The sequence below is a fragment of the Lepisosteus platostomus genome, chromosome 2, assembly GCF_059453375.1.
Source record: "Lepisosteus platostomus isolate fLepPlt1 chromosome 2, fLepPlt1.hap1, whole genome shotgun sequence".
In the NCBI taxonomy this organism is placed as follows: domain Eukaryota; kingdom Metazoa; phylum Chordata; class Actinopteri; order Semionotiformes; family Lepisosteidae; genus Lepisosteus; species Lepisosteus platostomus.
This window is the reverse complement of record NC_142612.1, coordinates 59,213,274-59,232,736: the sequence shown is the minus strand read 5'-3', so window position 1 is coordinate 59,232,736 and position 19,463 is coordinate 59,213,274. Positions and strand designations below refer to the sequence as shown.

At 36.9% G+C, this 19,463-nt stretch overlaps 1 protein-coding gene across 3 annotated transcripts in view; it reads left to right on the top strand.

Annotated features, from left to right (window-relative positions):
- LOC148676625 (MSL complex subunit 3-like) overlaps nucleotides 1-17,092 on the top strand; it is a 32,125-nt gene extending 15,033 nt beyond the window's left edge. Inside the window, exons 9-13 of one of the 3 annotated variants that reach the window (XM_088609847.1) lie at nucleotides 3,228-3,493; nucleotides 4,012-4,121; nucleotides 5,250-5,349; nucleotides 6,141-6,225; nucleotides 16,785-17,092. In XM_088609847.1, coding sequence (XP_088465973.1) covers nucleotides 3,228-3,493; nucleotides 4,012-4,121; nucleotides 5,250-5,349; nucleotides 6,141-6,225; nucleotides 16,785-16,818 — 595 coding nt within the window. In that variant the 3' untranslated portion in view covers nucleotides 16,819-17,092. Of the gene's footprint in view, nucleotides 1-3,227; nucleotides 3,494-4,011; nucleotides 4,122-5,249; nucleotides 5,350-6,140; nucleotides 6,226-10,198; nucleotides 11,885-16,784 lie in introns of those variants that run through there. The other 2 variants (XM_088609839.1, XM_088609831.1) reach the window with 2 other exon arrangements.
- Nucleotides 17,093-19,463: the final 2,371 nt, after the last annotated feature.

Below are 19,463 nucleotides of genomic sequence, written 5' to 3'. Positions count from 1 at the left end.
CAGCATCGCTGCTTTTGCCCCGGGGTGGACTTACGCACTGAGCTCAATCAGGGCGATTCTCGGGTCTCAACGTCCTTTAAATCCTGCTACTTAATGCTTTGCTCTTTTATTATGAGGTGTGTTTATGTTAGTGTCGTGCGTGTGTATATGTATTTCACAAACAAGGAAAACACCAAAAACATACATACATATATCTCCTCCACTCCTGCTTCCTTTAAAACAAAAAAAAACCACGCCACGCCAATCTGTGCACGATCAAGGCGTAGCTAATCTCAGGACCCCGGGCGTAATTAAAGCCCACACCAATCCTGGATTATACGTGCATTTAATGCACCACTCAGCTCCAGAACCCCGGGCGCAATTAAGGCCCACACCGATCCCGAGCCACAGAACTCCGGGTGCAATTAAGACCCACACCAGTCCTGACCTTCAGAACTCCGGGTGCAACTAAGACCCACACCAGTCCTGAACTACGTGCATTTAATGCACCACTTGCTCTAGAACCCCGGGCGCAATTAAGGCCCACACCGATTCAGAGCATCAGAACTCCGGGTGCAACTAAGACCCAAACCAGTTCTGACCCTCAGAACTCCGGGTGCAATTAAGACCCACACCAGTCCTGACTTCACGGTAAGGGTCCAAAACCCGTTCAAAACTCCACGCGCAATTAAGGCATACACCAGCTTCGAACGCCTGTACACAATACCGCGGAACCCCTGCCAGACCAAATTCTGGGCTTACAGCAAACAACCCATTACATACACCGGTGCCTTCCCCGGGCCAGAGGAATTCAGAAACTCACGTTTACTCCGTCATCTCGGGCGATTCTCGCAGGGAGCAGAGATTTCCCAATCGGTCAGAGAGAGTCGGGACTTTTAAATAAAAGAGGAGTCCTTACCTCTTAGTTATGTGCGCGCTGACCGTCTCTCCTGCCGATGGGAAGTTCTGCGCCTTCTGGAGCATCCTGCCGACTACGCCAAATTTGTTGTAACAGAAGAAACAAGGTTCTTGATCCCGAGATGAAGTGAAACAGATGAGTTTATTGCATGCAAGGAACAATAAAGCCGAAGTCTTGTTTCTCGCAAGAAACAACAAAACCGAAGTATTGTTCAACGTACTGTTACAAACTTTTGGGTTATATAGTGTTTTCTTCTCCGTTTCTGACGTCACTCGGTATGATGGTAAAGAGGGGGGTTCATGGTATTTGGCCAGTTTACGATGTTCTGGGCAAATGGTAAGTTTAACATTACACCCAGGGGGGTTCCTAGCTGGCATCTGCAATCCTTATCAGTTAACCCCCTTTCCTGCCATAAACCCCTGCTTGTGACTTGGAAGTCTAAACCCCCTACAGAAAAGATTAAATTCAAACCCCCGTCTTCACATCTTTCTTCATAAGAGAGGAATAAATAATTATTAGAAACAGGTGAAAGGTTGCAAATGAAAGGAGGCCATTAGGCCCATTTTGTCGTTATTGGGCGCAATGATGTCATCCAGCTGTTTTGGAAACGTTGACGGTTTTCTTTTGGTTAAATTTCAAGTCCACATGCAGTGTTTATTCCGGATGTTTCTAAATCCAGTTTCCAGTGTGAATATAGTGTTTTTAATTAATTTAAGACGTTTTTATTTAGATGTCTATCAAGAGAAATCGAGTCATTGCAATGACTGTACAAAAGTTCGTTTTCTGCTGAAAAGTGAATTGCAATCAGTCCAGATCCCTTCAGGGATCAGATTGCTGTGTTCTCTAGAGTGAATGAAAAGATAGTTCTGTTCTTTTTGATTGTGTATTGTATAAGCCTATTTGTTTAAAACTGCTGTCCCGACAGGTTTCAGTCAATATCCAAAGGTGAAGTGTATTTTGTCACTCTTCAAATAATTGTTAGTAAACTTTACTAAATATAACTGTGTGGCAGTTTTTAATGTATTTTTTACAGTTAAGGGTTGAGTAAGACTGTGACCGGGGTTCAGTATCTGCAAAGACATCAAACTGAGAATTGTTTTATACAAGGTAGAACCTGACATTACCTGGTGAGGGAGATGAGGAATTATTCACCCACATTTCACGTTTTATTTTTTAGCTCTCATTTGCATTTTTAATTAAAAAAAGCTTTTCATATTGTTGAATTATGGGAATCATATTGGAATTTATACACAGTTTATGCATTAATTTCCCTCTCCTGCCAGTCATTTTTAATTACTTTTTATGATCACAAACTTTTTAAGAATGTTCATACTTAATATACAGAGAAGAAATATAGACCACATATGCATTACCAAATGCAAAGATGAGATACTCAGTTTGACCCTTAATCATTTTAAAGTTCATACTGATACCCACTTTATAAAATGTTATGTCATTTCATAAACTGTATACGTTATTATTTTGACAAGTGTCAGTGGTTTGACAAATGTCAAACATAAAATAATATATTTTACGATTAATTTTTCATGTTCTCCTTGGTTTATTGTGAAGTGTTAGTGTGTCTGCTTCACAATGGTTTTTGTATGCTTACAAAACTGTTGGGAACATGTCCTTTCCCTAACCACTGGTGAGATATTGACAAAGAGCTGGTGAGATATTGACTTCACAAATCATCCGTTTCTCGGGGGGGTCAGTTTCTATCTGCTGGGATCAGTTTGATTAATTGCTTAAATAAATGTGAAGATTCCTGTGAATATAAAGAGCTGCACGTATTTGTTTGGCTGCAAAGAAAAAAGCAGAGAGAAAGCTCATGTTGACCAACACTATGATGAATACAAATTTGTGGCTGTATAATTTATGGAGGTGTCCATTTTTATTATTTTCACTCAAATCTTATCACCCTGAAGGAGTTCAGCCACATTGTGATGGATGACAGTGAAGACACCCACTGTATACTAACATAATTGCACCATTTATACGTGTTACTATATACTGTATACGTTATATTTTGGGAAGAGGATGCTTACCCACAAGAGGAGACTAGAATTCTGTCTATAAGGTTATTTGGTAATTCTTAGTTCAAGGCTTTTCTTGTAACAACAATAAAATGTGTTATTCTTAATGTGTGGCTTTGTTTATGGAGATGTTTCTTCTCCTTTGCAGAGGTACTTGTCTTGTATATTTATACTTCGCTGCCCTTTCTGTAGACTCCCTCAGGGGTACCCACACATTGTGCTGTTACTGCTGGTCCAGATGTGCCTACGGTGCTGTCTTTACCTGGGATTAGCTGACCTGTCGTGTCTCCCAGCAGGACACTGGAAGAGCGCTCCCCCAGCCCTCCTGCCTTGAACCCCTCCACGCCGCAGTCCACAGACAGCCAGCAGCCAGCTGGCGAGGTCTCCACACCCAAACGCAAGAAAGCTGAGCCCGAGGCTCTGCACTCCCTGCGCAGGTCCACGCGCCACACCTCCGGGGGTGACCGGCTGTCGGAGAGCAGTGCCTCCCCGCAGCCTAAGCGCCGCCACACAGACACGCCTGCACCGCTGCCCAAGTTCTTCCTGAACATAGAGAAGAGTAAGTGTCCCTTACCTGCGAGTCCAGCCCAAAGTTTAGTGTCATGGGTGTGCTGAGAAAGAAACATACAGCCAAAATTTACTGTTCATGGGAAGTGATCAGTGTAGAGTTTTGTAATTATCAATTATCTTTCAACATTGAGGAGTATTCAGATATTCAAATGTATCCATGCAGTATATAGAGGCCTGCTACACGTGTATATAAAGTGTCGGCAAAAACAGCAAGGCACTGATCCTTAGTTTTTAATTTGAACTTTTAAGTCTTCAGTTTGAGGTTTACTTAAGAATATTTACTTCAAACAAATGTTCTTATTCAACTAAATGGGATGTAATTGTAAGGGGGCAAAAATGTTTTGCAAGGTACAGTGAGTATGTAAATGAGTGTGAATATGAACATAGACTGTACGTAGATGCATATAACGGCTGTCAGTTAATTGCAGTTAACTTTTGAGATTGAGCACTAAAATACTTTTATTTTTGAAGTAACACAGTGTTTACCAGATGACATTCCTCCCTCAGAAACTCCTGTTCACAGCGGCTCCTCATCTCCTCTCACTCTCACGCCCAGCAAGGAAGGAAGTTCAATGCTGTCTGGTCTGGAAAGCAGAAGAAACAACGAACTGAATGAGGTTAGTGATTTACTCTTGCTAGTGCAATCAGACACATTTGTTTATCTTTAAATTAAAGCTTTAATGATTATTTTAGAAACTGACAGAGCATCTGTGTATACGATCTAGAAATTATGTACTTATGTGGCTTCATAGAATTGATGCTACACAAAAAATATGGTTTATCAAGATAAACTGAGAGTTGATGTGGTACAGTAACTGGTGATCGGAGAGCGATACTTCTAATTCTTGACAGCTACAAGTTGTAGTTCAGTATGAGACTGTGATTTAAGTGGTCTACTACTATATCCAGGTATTTAGACCAAGGGTATTCAAAGATGTGCATTCAAAATCTTCAGGGCTTTGACTCTTCTTGAGTCTTCTTTGTGGAGTGAATATCACCATTACAGAAGAAGATTAGCTAAATAAAGTATAAACTTATGTTGAGTGTAGTCTTGAGAAGATTTTTTTTTCTATCCCTCTGACAGATATCTAAAACTAAGCAAACTAAGTTTCACAGCTGGTCAAGAAGTGTTCATCAGTTAGGCTCTGGTTTAGATGCACTTAAGATTTGTAAGAAGCTATAATTTTTAATACACAATTCATCGTGTTGGTTATAACAGAGATAAACGCTGGACTACAATTATTAATTCTGTTTGCTTCCCACCTAGTGCAAACATCTCAAAACTTTTATTTTCAGAAAATCTTCAATCCCTTTAATTGAGTATTGTATATTCACCTATTCATTCCAGCAATTCAAGACAAAATCAGATTTGCCTACAAAAAGGCCCTTCTTGATAATTGTATATTATTCTGCTCCTGTTATTATGGGCAGATACTATTCCTGGATAGCATTTCAGATCAGTTTTGGCCTGTTTTTCCCAGATGACCGCGGTAGATGGTATTTTGCACTGCATAATACAACAAGTGAAAGACACAATCGGTACAAATAATATAAGGCAGAAAAGCTCTCTCAGTATCCTAGAGCTTTAGCGTTGTCACTTTCGTTCATGTCGTCACTGTGCTGTAAGCATTTCTATTTTAAAGCAGCTTGAGAAACAGCAGGTTACCACAGCAGGTGAGGTGGGTAAGTGCATCCCTTAAGGCAGCATTGTATGGAGAAATGCCATGTCTCTCTGTTGTACTCAGGTGCTAAGCTGGAAGCTGACTCCTGACAACTATCCACAGAGTGACCAGCCACCTCCTCCATCCTACGTGTATGGATCGCAGCACCTGCTGCGTCTGTTTGGTGTGTGTTTTTTCTCTACATTTCAGAACAAAAACAAAAACCTTGTGTAGTCTTTTTGAGGTGCTGCTTGGCTTTTATTGTACAACTTGAGGTGAACATTTGTTTCTTGCTTAACGTAAAGGAACAGAAGGTGGGGGGGGAAACAACTAAGATATTTGGCACAACATTCCCCCAGACAGATCAAAACTGGCATTTTTGCTAGAAAAATGGGGAAGCATGCTCCTGCATATAGAAATGCGAATATTGAATGAAGGTGGTCGGGATCAAATCCAGCAGATGAAAGACTCGGCGAAGGCTTGGAAAGCTGTCGATGAGTGAGCGACCATCGCTTAAGAGACCGAGCTTGATGAACCAGTTGGCAAACCTGAGAGTGAAAAACCCATAGTTCATAAAAGCCCCATGCATCTGAATTGCAAGAGAGGGTTCTGACTTAGCTTGCGGAAACAGAGGCCTCAAACAATAGAGACGGAGGGTCACAGAGACTCCATGCACACTCTGATAACACTAGACAGCTTGTCAAAAAAACAACTGGCTCTCATGCAAAATTCAATATGCATGTTTATCATAAACATCCATTTACAGAGGGATTGAGAAGGAAAAGAAACCTGTTTTCCCTTTTTAGAGAAACCTGTCGTATCATGCGCTGCGTTGAACCTGCCTTCATAACGTGCGCATGAATGGTAAATTCATTGGTGCACTCTGGTCTTCTAAATCCCTTTTTCTCATTTTATTACAGTGGTCCTTATGGTACAGTAGTCTAAACCATTAATGTCTGTTTATGTTTGGTTCAGTGAAACTTCCGGAGATCCTGGGGAAGATGCACATTCCTGAAAAGAACTTAAGGGCCTTAGTGAAGCATCTGGAGCTTTTCCTGAGGTAAACTCTTGACTTCACCTAGGACAGTTGTACTCTCCACTTTGTATAAATAGAAGATTTGCCCTGATTTATAGCTGGCTTGCTTACTTTGACATTTATATTAATCTGCTGTGTACAAATCCCATTAATCAAACATTCACCTGTAAACTTGTTGTTTTTTTTTGTTCACTCCTGCCGATTGTGACTCCTGCCAGTTATTTTCTTAGTCTGACAGAGATGCATCTCTGTAGCCTGTTGATAGATTTATAAAGACATCGGGGGTGTTTAATCAAATGCTCACTTAATTAATCCGTTTCTGCAATTTGGATGGCATTGCAGCTGGTTTACTTTTAGTTGAAGAACAATCAGATTATGCGCTCATGTCTTGGAGTCTTACCAAGTTGGCAATAAGAAATTTAACGACCATCTTTAGCCTAAAAGGACATTTTAGAATGGTATTCTCTACACAACAAAAAACAATGTTAAAAGCATGGATGCCCATCTGTATTTTAACCTGTGAAATAGTGTTTTTGAACATGTGTGTTTGTGAAATCATTAATAAACTGTGATATAAAGGGAGTGCTACGTCACAAAATTGTTTTGTGCAAATGTATTCTTGAATATTTGGGGAAAAAAGCCAATTCCTATGTTTTCATATGAGATCAGTAGCTTGGATTTTATGCCAAGAGAGCCAGTGCTGCTTTGATGGCACATGGTACTCTTTTTGGGAATTGAACCTGTTCCTAGCCAAGAGCATCCTGGAGGTTTGAGTCCTGGATGGAGCACAGTCGTGACCTGTAGCATTGGGTGGTCCTTGTCGGATAATTGTGTAGTATTGGCCTGGAGTCAGAAGCAATGCTACCTCCTGCTAAGTGTATAGAGGGTAGTTCTCTATAAAAGTGGATGGAGAATAACATTATGAAAGGAGTTCTCTCCAAATAAGTAATTAAAGGTCCTTACTCTTTAATATTCCATCTTAAACATTTTTCCTGCCAGGTTTGTTCATTGTCAAGTTTCATCAGGGCTCCCAAGATTATATTTAATTTATTAGAGTGCTTGAAATACTTGTAACAGTGAAGCACAATTAAACTACAGAGTGAGCCACTCAATTCTGAAATGCTTTTCCCTCACCTCAGCTGATGTACTGCAACTGAGCCCTGTCACGTGGATAGTGCTGTTGCGCTGAAATTTGGGATTAATGTAGAAATATTAAAGTGAAAATTCAAAATAGTGCAGGAGACTAAAACAGTGCAGACATGTCAGAAATCACCACTATGCTTGACTGTGGGAAAGGTACAGACTGGGAGATGTGTGGTTTGGCACAGACCCAACATATAATGCTTGTAATTCAGACCAAAAAGTTCCACTTGGTCTCATTTGGCCACAACACCATTTGTTATGTTTTATAAGCAATAAGAGATAGGTTGTCCACTTAGCTTTGTAGGGCAGCTTTGTGAAGTGCTCAATGTCAGGGAAATCACTGACCAATTCAAATATTTTCACATCTCAGCAATTGATCTCTTGAGCTCTTTCATGAGTTGGCCTTATAGTGGCATCCTTTACCAGTTTCCTCCTTGCCTGGTCGCTCAGTTTGTAGAGATGGCCTTATCTAGGTGGTATGTGAGGGGCACCTTCCATTTCTTGATCGAGTAGACCGTACTGACAGGGATATTGTTTGTACACGTCTCCTGATCTGTGCTTTTCAGCTACTTTTATCCGACAATTGTGGTCACCACAGAACATACAGCTTACCTAGAACCAGTCCAGAGAAAGGAATGTCCAGCTCTAACATTCTTACATTTTTCTGCAGCCCAAAATTTCAGGAAAATATAGTTAATTATGGGAAATATAAAATAGAATATGCTTAAGACATGTATATTGTCTCATTTTAATGGAACACCTTTATTAGATGTGATTAAAACTAACCAAAATTTACAAGTTATTCTTAGAATGCATTACAATAAAATGTGTTCCTTTTTTGTCAGTCTAAAAACAGAGCATAAGTGATTCATGAAAGAGGAGGTACATAAACAAGAACATCTTATGATTATTGACTAATATATTTTGATGTTTTGGATAACTGTTAAGAAGTAGTAAAGGTTATGGGTCAGTCCCAGACTGATTTTTGTCAGGGCAGGGTATTATACTTTTACTGAGACATTGAACAGAAGATTTTTGTGGTTATATCATGCATTTAGTGACATGACAACTAATCTTTAAATCCAGCGGAACAATCTTCTGTAGAATGTAGCGGATTTTTTAAACGACTGCATTGCAGTGTTCTTCAACCACTAGTCTGTGCTAAAGCATAATGTAGCTAAGGAACATTTGTTAAATTGTTACAGACAGTTAGGATACAATATAGTATGTTTTCTGGAGTATATTGGATTTCTTTTATTGCTTGTTTTGTAGAAATGAACATTTTAGTCTGTTTAAGGCTCTTTAAAAATAAATCATTATGTATAAGTGAATTCTAATCAGTTAACATATGTCCTGGCATAAGTACGCTGGATTGTTTTTGCAATGGTTATATGGTTATATAAATACCTTTTTAGTGTTGGAAGTCTTGCGCTAGGATTTGTGTTGACTGAAGCTAGGAGACCCTGAAAAATCGAGGGTCCACTGCTATTTCATTTCCACAACCTGTTTATCCTGCCATTGCTAGACTTTTTTTGATTCAATATTGATTTACAACAGTTTACGTTTTAGTAGTACTTTCGATTAAATATTTCATCTAAATTTAAGTGTTGGATACATGATGTATAAATACGCCATTTAAGTGTCAGACAACCTAAGTGTGAACAGAGTGATGTATTTCTTGGATTATGGGGATAATTGTGGGCATAAGATTAAGAGTCAAGAAGCTAAGATGAGATGGCAAGATTTAAAGGATTTGTCAGAACAGCCAAAACTAAGAACATGTAGGATTATTTTTGATTAGACTGGAGATTTTCTTCCAACTTTGGAATTGGGTTATTTCAGGAGAATGTGTCCCATTAGAGGTAGCTTTCAGGCTGTAATCTAAAAATCTAAATTGTTTCCCAGAAGAATCTTTGCAAGTCAATAGCACTTTTCCTCAATTTTTGTAAGTAAGACTAACATTTTTTTCACTTTAAGGTTCATTTAAGAGGGAGACTGAAACATTTAATGGCATTAAGCATTTATTTATTGGGCAATAAAATATTTTGTTTGTGTTATATTTATGTTCTGATTTTCAGATAATTTAAGTACTCTGACACTTTAACTGTAGAAAGGTGAGATTTCTGTGTTTCAGGTTTTTGGTTGTTTGAATTTTATGCCTTTGATGTTCCTGAGCAACCATGGAAACCAAATTATATCAGCAGCAAAGTTTTAAAAAAGCCGTGAAAAATATCTTTAAAGCTTTTTGATTAGCTTGATTTGATTCAGTTTTAGGCCATGTTTAGTTAAAGAAAATTATTTTAATGGATCTGGCCTACATAAAAAGCTGATGCAAAGTTACATTGTAGCCTTTTCAAAGCCCTGAAATTGATTTTTTTTTCTTCTAATATCAATCTCATGTATATAGCAATGTAAAGCGGAGCAGAATCAAGATATTTTATATATATGGTTATATGGGGATAAATATGAAAAAAACATTTAATAAAAACATTGCTTTTCTACTTGGATTTACTCCGTTTGTTCTGAATCTGTTGTGTGAATAAGCAGCTGTAATTGTGTGTAGTGCCTACTTACTGACCTACACTTACTGCCCTGTTAGGGCAGACTTTAGGTCTTGTATACAGCAACTGATTTTTGATTTTCTTTTAATTGAAGATGTAATGAGAGAGTGGTGGTTTGAAAAATTGTTTATTGTTAATCTATTCATGCTTTTTTAGTATAACACTTAATTTTTTTTCCCACAATCAAGCATGCAGTGCCAAAAGACTAACATGATGTAATCATGATATCACCAACACATTGAAATGTAGTTGTTGTTTTTTTTAAGGAAAAGATCTTTTATTTTTCAATGCAGGTTTTTGGCTGATTATCATGAGGATTTCTTCCCGGAATCTGCCTATGTATCTGCATCAGAGGCTCACTACAGCATGAAACATCCGCGGGCAATCTACTGACGCTCATGTTGGAAAAAGGAAACCAATCAAAGCATTTCGTGAAGCGATCATTACTTTGCAGATTTTCATGCCCTGTAGCTAGAGCCAAAGCTTTAGAGGACTATGAATGACCTTCATTTACCAGAAAGTGGACAAGTTGCATCATTTAAAGTTGCTGAAATGGAATTGCTTCCTCCTGTTTGGTGGTGTTGAAGAATGAACCCGTATACAGTTTTTAAACTTTACTCAATCTTCAGACTGGGAAGCAAGCGTTTCTTGTTTGCCTGAGAGCCTTACATTGACTTTGAATGCAAAATGACTGTTTCCTCTTCATACTGAAGCATTTCTGGTTCTGGTATTTTTTTGTCTGAGGAGTAGTCAAGTGCTGCATGTAAATAGGAATTACTTTGTCATGTCTGAAATATCTCTAATGTTTTGTGCTTTTCATGTTCTGCTTGCAGTCACGTTGAAATGTTATTCTTGTTTTGTTTATTTCAGTTCATAGCTTGCTTAAAGGCACAAAATAATGTTTTTGTTGTAAATTGGATGTTCATTTCTTTTAGGTAATTGCTTTATTTATTGTATTTCTGTAAATTAGTTACTGTAATCTTACGTTTTCCAAATTTATAAATATCACTGATCCTGTTTATATGTAACTTAGAATATAAAAACACCAATTTAATTGCAGTCTTTTTCTTTGTCAGAATGTATTACATTTACACAAAGTAAAAGCGTTTTTTTGTACATTACCCTTACTATACACAATGGTGTAAACATGGGAAATTGCCAACTCTTTAAATCAGATTTGATGCATTTTCTCAAATTTAACTACTGTAGTTTGACACATAACATAAATGTTAAAAATCCAGTTAATGCCTAAAGTATGCTTACAACCATAGGATCAAAAATGCGATTTGTATTTTCTGTTATCTTGCCATGTTCTCTCAGATTTGGTTAAAATGTTTTCTTTTTTAAATGTTTAAAGCTAGATCAATAAATCCAAGCAAGATTTATCGGATTTGTATTGTGCACGACTTGAAGAGTTCGTTTTTCATGCGGGAGCAATTCTGTGATCTACCGAGATCGTAGTCATTTTTTTTAAACTACCAATCCTGATACATCTATATTTTAAAATGCAAAATGTAGTCTTTTAGCTTTATAAATATTTACAAAAACAAATTGTTATTGTTGAGAAATTCCTGCCAATGAGTCAAATGGATTTGAGTTGTTAATGTAGTGGGTTAGCTTACTGGTGTAGTTTACCCTTCAGTTGTTCTATTCAAGGTTTGGCAGATTCTGATCAATGTAATTTAACTTATAGTAACTCCAGCTGGAAGAAACAATAAAAGGAAAAGCCAAGCTGATGAACCTGACCAAATGAAGCTTTTGGAAACCAGTTTGACTGGGAGTCATGACTGTGAATGTGGCATACGTGCTCTGACATCAGCAGTTTTCAGAGTGGCTGGAGGGCTTAACTCTTGATTCTGTCTGCACTGTTTCATTACAGCTAACCATTAACATTGATGTAAAGCATGTTTGCTAGATAATACAGGAATGAATGTCAAAAGCATCCTGTTCCTCATTTGCAATAAAACAATTTTAACAAACCCATCTGTTTTTGAAGATATTGTTCATACATTTGGCTTGTTAAGTGGTATTTAATCAAAATGGTTTCAGGAGGAGAATGTTTAAAACATTTCATGGAGTTCTAATTTACATTTGTCCTGTGTAAAATGACCATGAATTAGAACAGGATATAGTTGTGGAGGTGAATGAGTGTTTCCAGAATACAGGAGTTTCTCACTAGAAAATTAGAAAATCACATGATTTTTATTTTTATTGCATTGTGATGCATATAAAATGTTGGCATTAAGGTGATGTACTGTATAGTGAATGGTTGCCAACTTTAAACTGTGTTCATAGAAAAGGTTGATCATAATACAAGGCAGAAAGGTCAGCAGACATATCTAAATGTTAAGAAATGTGACATGGATGTCATAAAGTAATAAATCACTAACTGTGAATGTGTAGGTTCGCTATATCTTAAGTGAAGATGTAGGGGTTGTCAAGTAAGGGAAAATTACGAATCCAAGTTTGTCCAAGGACTTGGTATTTTAGTATGTCTTCTTATATTAGTTTTCTGTATCTGTGAATTCAAAAGGATTTTGCATTAAATTTCAGAAGTGCATTAATGTGGTTTTATATTAATACTGCCTGTAGATTATTAATGCAGTTAAAAAGTTAAATCAGATATGGGTGCTGTTTTGGATGAATATGATTGTAAATATATTGTTTAGGAAAATATTTCAAAAGTGTGATTTGCTTCTATACATTGACACTTCCATATGAATTTAAAGATTTGAAAAACAGTTAGTGCATCCTCAAAGATTGTGGACTAACTCTGGAGAAAGGTGCTTAACATTTTGAGATGTCAGCAATTTTTGTTTTTCATTTTTATGTTTGTGTTGCTATGTTAATGAGTGAAGACTTTCAGTTGTTTTATCCACTCTTTCATCAGATCAGCCAGTTAGTTGTTATACAATTAAACTTACTCAAATCCATGCATTTTAAAACATGAAGTGAAAATTCAAATCCTAAATATATTTAATGTTCTCGGTAGTTTTGATCTTATTATGAAGTAAGATCATCTCAGAACTTATCATTATCATAAATGTAAGTGTAATATCATAAACCACAGAGGTAGGTCAATTAAACCTTATGGTTAATTAAATTGCAAGTCTTTATGAATTTGATTAACACAGAGTTATTATATAATTAGGAACCTGGTTTTATCAAAGACCTGAATGTACAGAAATCCTGTTATGTAAAACCCTGGTTGGAATGGTATTTGACTGGCAGTAGGAAATGCAAAACTCTTTTTTTTAACCATGATGAAACAGTTGTTCTGTTTTCTTAATTTCCAAAATTGGATGAATGTTTTATATACAGTAGTTTAACAAGACCTCATGCACCTACCGCCCTACCAAATATGTTGGATTGTCTGAAGATGAATTCTAGTGCCAAGAGAAATGGCCTCAAGTATTTTGTACATTTCTACATACTGTAGTTACCCTGTGTTCACTAACTGGCTAAAAATTGAATTGTATTGTGTTCCTGGGATTGGTGGATACAGTATATGCTTGATTGGGAGTAGTAGAGAGTCTAGACTTGAAAGATGGTGGAAACGACTACCTTCTCCTCTTGGTTTGTGTCGTGGTACAGTGTCTCTTTTGAACAAGTTCTTTGTTTATTGCATAAAGCCTTAAAGCTAAGATCTGCTCTGGGTGCTGTCCCTCTGCAGATGTCTTGGACAGATATATTCAAGAGAGTTTGCCCATTCTGTCCAAGCAGTGGGAATGGCCCAGCCATTGCGGTATCCCATGATTTCTATATATGTAGTTAAAGCAGACCAAACATTTTCCTCAGTGGTCTTTTATAGAAATATAAAATGATATTAATTATAGCTTTAGTTTGCACTTGTGGGTGGACCAGCCTGTTACCTAGAAGCACGCTGTAATATTTTGGTATGGAAAAGCTTAATTTGGTATACTAGACTAGTTCATGATCCTGAAATAATACATCCAGTGTTTGATTTAGATTTATTCAAAAGTTTTGTATATATTTCTTTGCAGCACTGTATGAGATGTTTATCAGAATTGGAATACAGTCTTGCTGCATGAAGAAACAGACAAAGCTTTGAGGGCTTTTCTTTTCCTGTACTGCTTAGGGTCAACACAGTATTTAGATAACACTATTGGTGCATAAATATTTTTTCACCTAAGTGCTACAAATCTATTTATCTGTATCCAGTTTTGCAAACACATTCCTCATGTGGTTGAATATAAGAAATTACCGCAATTGAAGATCTGCACCGGATGGCATAAGTAATTTTGCAGCACGACATTGTTGAGTGCACTGCAATGCTTTGCACGTACGGCTGTTTTCAGCTTTGTTTGCAGAAGCGAGACATTCTGCACCTGTTACTGTTTTACGGCCCCGCTTGAAGCAGATGCCAAATGCCCTCCTTTTATAACAATAGTTGTCGTCACTTCCCCGACGTTGGGTTTTTTATGTGCTGAGTTCTAGATTGCTAGATTGTTCTTTGCTCGGGCACAGTAAGGATGTTGGGACCTCAGTCATGACTTCTAAGTGTAGGTGGATAAACGGCTATGGAATCAACCAGTATCCTGTTATCATGGGAGCATCAATATCCCTGTGACGTGGTGTTATAGGCATATGGATGCACAAAGGGAGGAGGCCCTGCTGAAAAACGTCTTTCCCCACATTGATCATTCCACTTTGCTTATTGACACATCCTCAGTGTTGTGTTGAGGTTTGCTGTAGCCAGCAAGCAGAGACTGGAAAAAAAGGTGAAGGCCGTTGGGCTAGTCAGAGTCACCATTTACCAATGTCCTTTTCTGTCACAAGAAAGAAAAATCTAACAAAAATCAGACTAAATCTAGTCTAAAACACATCATTCACTTTTTTTTCTGCTAACATTAAGTGGTTGTTACAGTAGTATAGGATTACAGGGGTTATATGTGATTACAACAGCAGTCACATAAGCATTGGGCAGTGAAGTGATTTAGCCTGTTCTAATAGTGTTTGCACAAATAGCAGCCCCCCTGCCTAGGAAAAAAAAAATGCTTCTTGTGGGTGTCTTCTTAGTTAAAATGTAATTGGTAATTACTGATGTGGGCTGGAAGCTGAAGTTACTACCTTGCTGCCAGCCCAGCAGTTTCTCGTGTTCTTGTGGAGCCTCACAACAGGCTCTGTGACCATGAGTAATTTCACCTGGTAAATGTGCCAGCCATTCCAAGTGGACTCCTGCATCTCAAGCGTGAGTAAAAACAGCACAGGCTTGAATAATTTGTCACTGCTCCCTTTTCAATATTTCACAACTATTATGATCTCTGCAATGATTAGACTGTTTAACCACTTAATTTAGTGTGGAGCTTTTTTTGGGGGTAAATTACTTAGTGTTTAATGCAATTATAATATTATGCAGTAGTGGTGTGACAGAAAAAGTGGTCCAGGGGCCGTATAAATGGTTGACCCTGCTCTCTGAGCCCAAGCTTCTCTTCCTGTCTGTGTGTCTCGTGGAGAGCAAGTTGGGGTATGTGAAAAGACAAATTCCTAATACAAGAAATTGTATATGGCCCATAAAGTGATCTTATCTCTTTTATCTCTTATAAAAAGCAGAATGTTTTGTTCGGTTTTCTCTTTGCTACTTGTCAGGATGAAAACTACTATTACTACCTATTACACTTGAATACCAAAACTTTAATAGTAAAAGTAATGGATGATGTCATTTGCCATTTTACACTAGCATTTCCTGGTAGAATTATGAGCTTCCGCCTGAAGATTTTGAATTTAAATGTTAGTGCTGCATTTTATAATGTACTGTATACATGTGTCCAATTGTTCAGCATCACTAAGTATATGATCGATCTCATGTTGGTAAAATAACAATAAACCTCTTGTAATATTTTAAGTGTTTTACTACCTTAGAAATTTAACTTTGTATTGAATATGCCTTATTAGGCTGCAGTCTAGAGCCTGTAAATTACACTCTATAAATGTTTTAAAAATAAGCTATTAAAACTTAAATGAACGCTTACATATGAGAATAGTCTGACTATTGTTAATAAGAAGTTAATGATTCATTAAAGAACATCACTACCAGGTTACTGATGCTATGTTTTAGCACTGATGTAGCCTGCTTGTCATGTTGCTCTTAAGCTGCTCCCTCTTATCACTCTATTGCATCTGAGAAGCTCTTTAGCCAGAACACAGTGCACGTACTGTATCCTGCTTTATTGCGGGACTGAGATTTCTGATAGTTTTACCTGATTAATGCTCATTGTCTTACTAATATGCTTTGAAGTCTACAGAAATATGATTAATCATACTCTTATTGCATGTGATGAAAAAACTAAATAATTCTGGCCGTGAAACATGATGATAAATGGAGAGGACACAGGTGTTATATGCTCCATTACTTTGCTACCACTCATCTCTATATCAGTTGCTAATCAGATTTTTTAGCTGTTTAGAAATAATATTTAATACGCATACAAATTTCCAAAAAACATAATTCAAGAATGATTTTACTCTATACACAGTTTTCTGCTTCAGTAGAATGGATTTAAATCAGTTGTAAATAACTCTGTATATGGTATAATCAGTAATACTGTGAATCTCAAAACAATAGTCTAAACCCAAGAATCAGTCTCATATGATGTGTATAAAGTAGTTCAAGATTCTTTAGGTAGAAAGGAAAGAATTCTGTCTGCATTTTTTATAATAGCTAAAAATAAGAAGAAACTGTGATCCTTCTCATAGAGTAGAGGTCAAACATTTAATGCTTTGCTGAAAAGAGAAGAAAGAAAACAAAATGTTTCGGCTGTGGAGCATTCTTCGGGTGTAAGGCTCCACAGCCGAAATGTTGCATTTTCTTTCTTCTCTTTTCAGCATGTAATAAACCTGTTACTTGTTCCTTTGCAGCCTCCGCATGCTGACAGCTACAGTACCCACCTGAACTATTCAATGCTTTGGTTGCATTGTAAAGGTAAAGATCTGCAGACTAAAAAGCCTGTAAACGGTTCCAATGTCACCATTTCATTAAAGCAATCACTGGAGCTGTCCAGGAATCCTTTCTGTTTCAGGATTGTGCTTAATTTATTCATTCATGTTTAATTTTATTTTTTTGTTGTAAGGCATGCTAATTGAGGTGGTTATAGGTAGAGGAAAACTTTGAATCACCTATTTGTTCACAGCTGTATCAAAGGAATACAATAAACTTTTGATGCATTTCTGTAGTTTTATCTTCTTGGAGTCTGTTCTGGATATCTGTTCAAACTGTTCCGAACAATGAATCCATTATTTTATATCTAAATAAATAGGCTTAAAATCGGATGCAGGTTCTTGCATTTCCAGATTAATAATTGGTAGTTGGGTAGAGATACAAAGAAAGTGTCCTGTAAACATGTTGACAAATGGAAAACATTGCCAAAGGCAGTTGTTTCATTAATCCTCGCTTCATTGCTGCATTCAACCTTGTTTAGGATTTAGCTTGACTCATCTCACAAGCATATCAACTATGGAGCAGATACCCTGTGAGGCACAGATCCATCAAAACCTCAAGACCCTTTTCCAATGACTGAACACAAAAAAGAGGATATTTTGGGGCATTGTCTCTAGAGAGTACTTACTGTCTTCAATAATCTTTACGCATGTGAGCAGTAGCTGAGAATCGAGGATAACACTGGGCGTACTATAACTGACGTTTAAGACTAAAAAAACTACTTTTATACTACATGCTGCTTACCTGTCAAGGATGATTGATTCAGGGTGTTGACCAAAGCAGTCTACAGTGAATAATCTCTCTTGAGGTAGTCACAACCAGTTATTAATTATTCATGGATCATTGGCAACATTATCTTCTTTATTAGATATTAAGTATCAGGGAGACATCAGAAAAGTAACTCCGTCAACACACGAATGCTAGGATTGTTGTTTATTCCATCTTTAGTTTGACAAATGTGCCATGATGTACAGAACTGATATTAAATAAGCAAGGAACATCCAACTCTTAAGTTTATAAAGTATATTTTGCTTAACCGAGAGCATAATAATTTTAAAGTGCCTGCATTGATAATTAAAGTAAAATATATTTTTGTACTACAGACATTTACTTAACTGCCCTTGAAGACACTGATGGCTGTGGATTTTACCTAATTATTTTAACTTTCAATTATTCCTGACAATAGGGTTGAAATATATGCCTCCTGAGTGCCAAGAAAATCATAAAAATATTTTTGCCCATCTTTTTCCAGTCACCCTGTAATACAATGTATGTAAAATCCCAACTAAGTGTATAAAGAAACAGTTGAGTTTGGGATTTCCTGTTACAGTAAAATGGTATAATATGACTATGTCTTGCTTGTGTATCCCAAATGTAATTAAATTCTGTGGTTCTTGTAATAAGATATTACAAGATATTATTATATTTTTGTTATGTCTTAGATGGATCTGAAATAGTTTACAATGTGTGCGCACAATGGGCATTTGATTGCTCTTTCTATGAAGGCTGTCTACGTACAGTAAAGGTTAACAGCTGTGGACAAGTAATATTGCCCTCGCATACAGTATGAGACGTATTCAGTTCACATGGGGTCCATACTGTAGTTTGGTTATTTTTCTTTCTACTGTTCAGGAATGCCAAAGACCACAGAATGAATGTTCAGGGAAAACTAGAGCGGGTTAATTTAGAAGAGTATTAGCTTGGTGTGTTATGTAGAATACTTGCATCTGTCTGCTTTCATATCAAAACATGGACAATATCAGCATTTTGTCCCATGTAACAGTTACAACTTACTGTCCCTTTGAAGGCAGATTTCTTCAGTGTTAAAGGAAGACGTACTGTATATAATAAATAGAAAACTAGAGGCTTGTCATTTGCAAATTGTAGAGGGTCAGAATCTGATATTTAAAACAGGCCAATTCATGTATATTCACTTGTCAGTTTTCTTCAGAAGGAACAAGTATAATGCGTGTAGCAACTAAAAGGTTTCTTAGCACTTTAACACAGATGTATGCCTTTGTATTCAGAGTCAAAGGATAGAAATTCTGTCATTACTACATGACTTACGAACTATAGATTAATTGATTCATTATTGCCAATAAAAAGAGAAGAAACACTGTTAGCATTGTCAGCATTATAGTTGCAGTCTTTTCAAAGATTCAAGTAAGATTTAATCTAAAGATTGCACCTACTGGAATGAAGTTAGAAGCTTTTCCTCAGCAGACTCAGATTTGAATTGTAACATCTCTTTCTTGACGTTTATGTAATATCTTAGTTAACAAGTCATTGAGCTATAGTGTAAGATCTATTTACAGCTGGAGAATGAAGAAATAAACCTCACTCCCCTGTGAGTCATCACTCCTTTAAATACTAAATAATAAGATTATTCTTTTCAAAGGAACTTTGTCTTATGAAAATGAAGCATTGAGAATGTGAATCACAAGAACCCAAAGACCTCAAGCTGCATTAAAATAATTATAATAACCAGTATGATAAAACCTTAAAGTGAAGGTAATTATGCTTTGCTAAAGTATGTTAGTTACAAAAATATTGGTATTTGTTCTTCTGAGAACTTTTGAAGGTGTCACCTCGTCCAGTTG